The sequence below is a fragment of the Solanum pennellii genome, chromosome 1, assembly GCF_001406875.1.
Source record: "Solanum pennellii chromosome 1, SPENNV200".
Lineage (NCBI taxonomy): Eukaryota > Viridiplantae > Streptophyta > Magnoliopsida > Solanales > Solanaceae > Solanum > Solanum pennellii.
The window spans coordinates 102,569,633-102,575,961 of record NC_028637.1 but is presented as its reverse complement, the minus strand read 5'-3'; the positions used below and the strand labels follow the sequence as shown (position 1 = coordinate 102,575,961).

At 36.9% G+C, this 6,329-nt stretch overlaps 1 protein-coding gene and 1 long non-coding RNA gene across 2 annotated transcripts in view; both read right to left on the bottom strand.

Moving 5' to 3' along the window:
• Nucleotides 1-615: 615 nt before the first annotated feature.
• The window catches only part of LOC107007914 (regulator of nonsense transcripts UPF3-like), a 12,233-nt gene continuing 6,519 nt past the window's right edge, over nt 616-6,329 (bottom strand). The window contains exons 8-13 of the mRNA XM_015206763.2: nt 4,080-4,147; nt 2,653-3,016; nt 2,219-2,317; nt 1,981-2,087; nt 1,820-1,872; nt 616-1,351 (exon numbers count right to left, since the gene is read on the bottom strand). Coding sequence (XP_015062249.1) covers nt 1,834-1,872; nt 1,981-2,087; nt 2,219-2,317; nt 2,653-3,016; nt 4,080-4,147 — 677 coding nt within the window. The 3' untranslated portion in view covers nt 616-1,351; nt 1,820-1,833. The remainder of the gene's footprint in view (nt 1,352-1,819; nt 1,873-1,980; nt 2,088-2,218; nt 2,318-2,652; nt 3,017-4,079; nt 4,148-6,329) is intronic.
• Nucleotides 5,098-6,329, bottom strand: part of LOC107007916 — a 2,671-nt gene continuing 1,439 nt past the window's right edge. The window contains exon 2 of the long non-coding RNA XR_003579006.1: nt 5,098-5,702. This is a non-coding gene — a long non-coding RNA (uncharacterized LOC107007916). The remainder of the gene's footprint in view (nt 5,703-6,329) is intronic.

Genomic DNA, 6,329 nt, shown 5'->3' with positions numbered 1-6,329 from the left:
CTAAAACCGTTTATTAATGTGAATAGATGATCAATCAACTAATCACACCCCTTGATGGGGTTCAATTAATTGACCCATGCCTACTCCCATGCTAGTGACATTTTCAAATCACAAGAAATAATAGCCAATTTATGTGAAAGAAAGAAAAGCAGTGGTCCAAGCTAAGATGCATGCGGCCAAAGAAGAAGCTTTTCAACAACCATCAAAACTAAAAAAGTGAAGGCAAAAGCATACCAAACCTTATGGCCTACTAGAGGGTGGTGATCCTAAATCCTCCACTTTTCCATCTTTTTCAAGTTCTGAGCACACATCAGAAGATCATTCAACAATATGTGCTGTACAATTCAAGGAAAAAGCAAAACTTGAGTATTTACCTGGAGAATATAACCCTAGTGGTTAACACATGTAGCCATTGTTGGTATAAATGATACCATAAGGCAGCAAATGTGTAAAGCTTGGGTTAGTCGAAGGGTAGTACATGAGGGTGGCGACTCACAAGGGGAGTGTAGACCAGATCAAGCACATCTTTTTTTTCTCTTTTGCATCTTCACTGGGTGTAGCAAGTTGCATTTTTTTTAAAAAAATAAGGTGCTTTTTTCACCAGGAGACGAAACAAACAAGGGGAAAGTAACCCAGAAATGTACAACAAAAATTAATCTACAACCGTATACACATAAACTGAACCAACTCTTTTTAGACAGTCAAATCAAGATGCTCTTTCATTTCAGCAAACACACTTTACACAAGCATACCCCAAAATCCAGACAAAAAAAAAACAAGTGAATCCATCTGTTCAATGCCTTGGCAATACCACCTGCTTAGACGACTATAATAAGCCTCCACAAAGATGGCAGAGCATACTCCAAGCTTTCCTTCTTTGACAATCTTCAATCAGTCAAGATTAGAACTAACATGGTGTAATCAGCATATGTATAGGATTAATGGCGCGCACTCTTCACACGATTCCACATTTGTATTTACAGTTTTAACAAAGGAAATCTTCCATCTATAGAACTATATTATTTGATAATGAGCCGATCACAGGAACAAGGATACCCACAACTCCGACAAAAAGACTCCATAAGGTACACCAGCTGAAAATTGTGGTGTATATGTCACTGACATGACTTTCTTCCTTCTTGCTCCTACTCCAGCCATCTTAGATTTAGTAAGTTCAAGGCTACTTTAGCAGTATATACCAGTTTTTATATCACCCTGGCAAGTCAAAAATTCCATCAAGGCCTTCAAATCCTTATCTTTGCTCCATCAACTTTGCTCATACATGATGTGTCAACAAAGAGAGCTCCAGCTACTAGACATGCACCTTATATGGTAAAAACCAAGTATTTCGCTGCAGAAAAAAACAGATAACACAGTTGAAGACTCCACAAAGAGAAGAGTTCCATAAGTTAATTTCTTAATTAAAACTTTCACATGGATGTTTTTTAAAAATACCCTGAGTTCATTGCCCTTCTTAACGCCATTAAAAAAATGAAGGTAGTAATCACTCAAGAGTCCACAGTGCTCTGAATCGATTAGCCTACTAGATTGCGCACGCACTCACGCAAAAGATATAGGCCAGGCTTTTACCACTTTTAGGCAAAACCAAAATAAGTAGATAATAAAGTATATACTTGTGACACTACAACATTCAAATGACTGCTGTGGCAATCCACAACACTTTGACGCCAATCAGTTATTCATCTGTTAAGCAATTTTTGGATGCATACTTTCATCTATCAAGCATTTTCGTGCAATATCAAGAAAATGAAAATCAAACTTCTTGGAGACAGAAACGAACAGCCAATTTAAAGCTTACCGTTAGAGAAATAACTAAGTACCAGAACTTGACTTTTGGACCCACACTTGTTTCTGCATTAAAATCATATTAACCCACATGTGAGCAAATTAGTAAATACACAAAAGGAAAACACAACTGCATACACTAAAAGATGGAACATTGTAAAACAAAAGGCATACCTCATGGGTATTATAGCTAGAAGGACCTCCCCTTCTTAAGGGCTTTCCTTCCCCTACTGAAATTCCATCGTCCCTCATACCACGACGACCACCATGTTTATAAGTACCTAGATTCATTGAATAATGCAAAAGTGATCAAACAGGTCCCACTGATGAAAAGAGGGAAAAGACTGTTGAGCATATCACTTCACATATAGCAAAGAATCACAAAATTCCATGAACCATAAACAAAACTAACCATTATCAAAAGAAGAATGAGAATTACGCCCACTTCCCATGGGTCTGAACTCCGCACCACGAGCATTTATCAGACCATGTTTGGTTTCACCTGGACTTCCTAAAGAAAAAGAAAAAAAATAGAAGAAAGGTTTCCCCAAAAGAAAAGATCAGGGAATAGAAAACTTAGCGAACTCTGATCAGGGAATAGAAAACTTAGCGAACTCTAATCCTTAACAAACATGATTACATGTCAATTTTGATAAAGAGTTTTTTTTTAGAGGATAGTAACACTCTTAATTAAGAGATTTAAGAAATGACAAATATACTCTTACCTATCCTGATAGAAATGAGAGACGAGAGAATAAAAAGCAGAAAAGTCCTCTTTCAACCAAGATCTACCATCTGGCGGGAAGGTCAAAACAAACTAAACATGACTGATACTAGTGAACAAACCTTCAACAAAATCTGGCACTTCGGAAGATTGAGAGGCAGATGAAGATAAAGATTCATCACTAGCATGTAAACTATCAGAACGACGAAGAGGAGTCCAAACACCACGATCCGGCCTATCCCTGATCCTAGTGCGTTTTTCCTGTTTCTCAGTGTGGACAACATGCAAATCAGCTCCAAGAACCCTATCTTCATTAGCTCCATTAGTTTCTCTATGAAACAACTGGACACTTGGTGGCCTAGGAGGCTTTTTGTCCTTATCCACCCTGTGTTTTTCTTGTTGGGATGCAGATGGGACCTGATTTTGACGAGCATCCTTGAGAAGAATACTTCTAATGATTCTTCCACTTGCCTCACGACGCTGGTTCTGTTTCAGAGCAGATGAAATTATTGTAATAATAAGTGCAACTTTGTCCTGAATCGATGAACCACTAGAAACCTATGTACGAAAGAAAAGTCTGCCAAGCATAAAGTTTTTTTTTGATAGAGGTAACTTTATAATCACATCAAACCCATCAGCAGAACCTGATGACATGGGATTTACAGCACTTGGGGGGTAATTTCAAAAGCCAAAACTGGGCAAAAACTTTACAATTGAGCTAAAAAATCCACTAAACTATCTATCTACCTCCCCGCCAAATCCTGTTTACACCAAAAATACAGCAGACTCAAGCTCTGGCAAGTATGAAGTTCCAGACATATAAACTGAAAATAATCTCCCAGGATACATTTTTCGAGATGAACAAATCAATATTATTGATTAAGACCGAGTTGGTGTTAAATATATTTAAGTGGTGGATACAAATTATTGTTACACATCAAATGAAATAAGCCAACTATCTACACAACAAGGGACTCCCCTCTACATCAGAAAACAGATGAAATGACAGAACTTTGAGACTGCTCAATAGACAATATAATATTAGCACAAAGTAGCAAGACACAGGTGTTTTTTTTGGGGGGGGAGGAGGGGGTCAAGGCCGCCCTTTCTTTGTCAAGGTAAGCAAGATTATTCTGTCACATGCATTACAACATTAAATTATTATACAATCGTGTCGAACGGCAAACAGTCAGTTTTTTATTTACCAAAAACAGCCTTACAGAGTATAGATCACCTAAAAGGGTTTGATGGACCAACTTATATGCAGAAAAATGTTTCCACTGATCCTGATAACATCTGTCTGGAAGTTTAGATCAAGAATATGAGGGATGATCTGGACTGGTTAACTAAAAGAGATTAGCAACAATGATCTTCACCTACATGTCTCTCACTTCCAGAGCTTATGAAAGTAAAGTTACCCAATCTAAGGTGCACAGGAGCTAATTTCATTTTCAGCATGGCACCCCACCCCTTTCCCCAAAAAGTAATTATAACCAAATATATATAGCTTGTAACCAAAAAACTAATGACTATAGACGGTAAAGCTTACATTAGGATTTTCTTTTTCCTTTTCCTTCAAGAGCAGGATTTTCTTCTTGCCAACATCAGCAGCTCCACCTGGAACAAATATAGAGGATCTTAGACATTAATGTACAAAAATAAATGTCACGAATGGGAAGGAAAGGAGGTCAACAATCTAAAATTTTGAACGCTCAAAAAGGAAGGCACAATAAAAAGGCCTTAGATCAAAAGCTAGAAGCCACTAAATTAGACAATCTTCAGCGCCAGATCGATCTAGTATAATAGATAAAAAATAGACCCTGATGGTACACATCTAAACTTGGTAACTCAATTAAATCAACAACTACCCATCCCCCTCAGACAATTTTCAGAGCACATGCTGATCGATCAATATCATAATTTTTTTTTGAAACTGCTAAATGTGTGAATATTCAATCAACATCATAAATTAAAATGTAAAAGATTGTTATCGTTCATAAGCTTAATAACAATAAAGATAAAGAATATAACACAACAAGAAAGAAAATCCTAATGAGGGAGGATGATTTCAGGTTTCAAGTCATCACTCAACACAGGCAACTGTTGTTACAGAATCATATTATGTTGTAGGTTCTCTACTTTTTGGTATGTTACTTGTGAATGGGAGGTTATACCATTATTAATAAAATTAAGCCAAGGACATAGATTGACACATAAAGTTGATAGCCTCAATTTACTTTTAGACATTGCCTCATTTTATTTTATTTTTATAAGGAGATAGCCTCAATTTACTTTGTTGTCTCACTTGTTAGTTGTTACCGTACATTGATGGAAATCACTGATAGAATCCCCATCATAAACCCAAAAGGTGGCAACGGGCAAAAGATATGTAACAGTAGTACCTTGTGACTTCATAATGAGAAAGGAGAGAAGTCCAGGAAGTGGCAGGTAGAAGTCTAATTTTTAACTGTCGGTTAAACAAAATTACTTACTAGTTACTAGCATAGGTATCAATAGTCCATGTTATGCTTTATGGAGAAAGAATGAGGTATGGATTTCAAATGTTCTTTTCAGTTTTATGCAAATATTTGTTCTTTGCCTCATATAGTTAATGGATAACAGGAAGAGACATGCGGAGGGTGAAAATGTGGGGCCCATACAATCTTTTATAAAATAGATTTTGAAGGACTTTCAGACGCTCAAATTTGAGTGTAAACATGCATTTTGTCATGTCAGTGTGAGCTTACGAGATAATTTTGCCAAAAATAGGGGTGCACCTAAACACTGACATAGTTAAGGTGTCTATTTGACAGTTAGTGCCAACTTTCAAGTGTCTATCTACTTATTACCTAACCCAAAAAATGCAGCAGAAAGATCGAGATTAAGAACTCTCACCCCCTTATCACCCACCGAACTTCCATTTTCCTCTCGTTGTTTCCTAGAGCAGCCTTCTTGGGTTCTTTCCAGTTTCCCTAAACCACTTTCTCTCACCACATTAATGGAGTTGATATTCTCTTTTACTCATCAAAACATAGACCAGCAAAAAAGCTTCCTTACTTTCAATCTAAATTCTGCGAGACATGTCAAGTGGACAGAAGATCATTGTCTCATTTACACTAGTCATCCCTCTAGAATGGAATTCTTTATTTCTTTTTTGTTACAAAAGTACCATCTGCAGATGAATTTCAAGAACATCATCAGATTTTAATATAACAAGCTCCAATGTTCAAATACTCCGCGCGAAAACACGGTAAACTCATTCCAGCCTTCAACAAATAAAGATTTTCTTTTCCATTTGAACCATCCTAAACATATCGCTCAATTTCCTTAATAAAAAATAGCAGTATCATCTAGCATGATTTTATCTTGGACCAAGTTCTACCTAATAAAAACACTTCTTTGGTCTGCTCAGGTAAGGAATGTTGAATCTTCAAGCACACATGAATTAACCTTTCTTTCTTTTTTATTTGTGTGATAGGTCAAAACATATGCAGCCAACATGAGAGTGCTGGTGAAACCCCCCATCATTTCATACTGTCTAACAAAAGCAAAGGTAGAAGTCCACATTAAGTAACTGAAAGTGCACCATTACAAAGAGAATCTACCTGGCCTTAATAACTTCCATCCACTTCTTTTTTTTTGTGCGTGTGTGTGGGGTGGGGGACTTGTAACACATTTTATAAACTACAGTAACAAACTCTTTAGAGTTTGCTCTGGTCAAAAGGCATTCAATGGAATTTTTGTTACAAGAAAGGTTATGTGACCGATGATACTCCCACCAGACTATACTCTCCTCAAC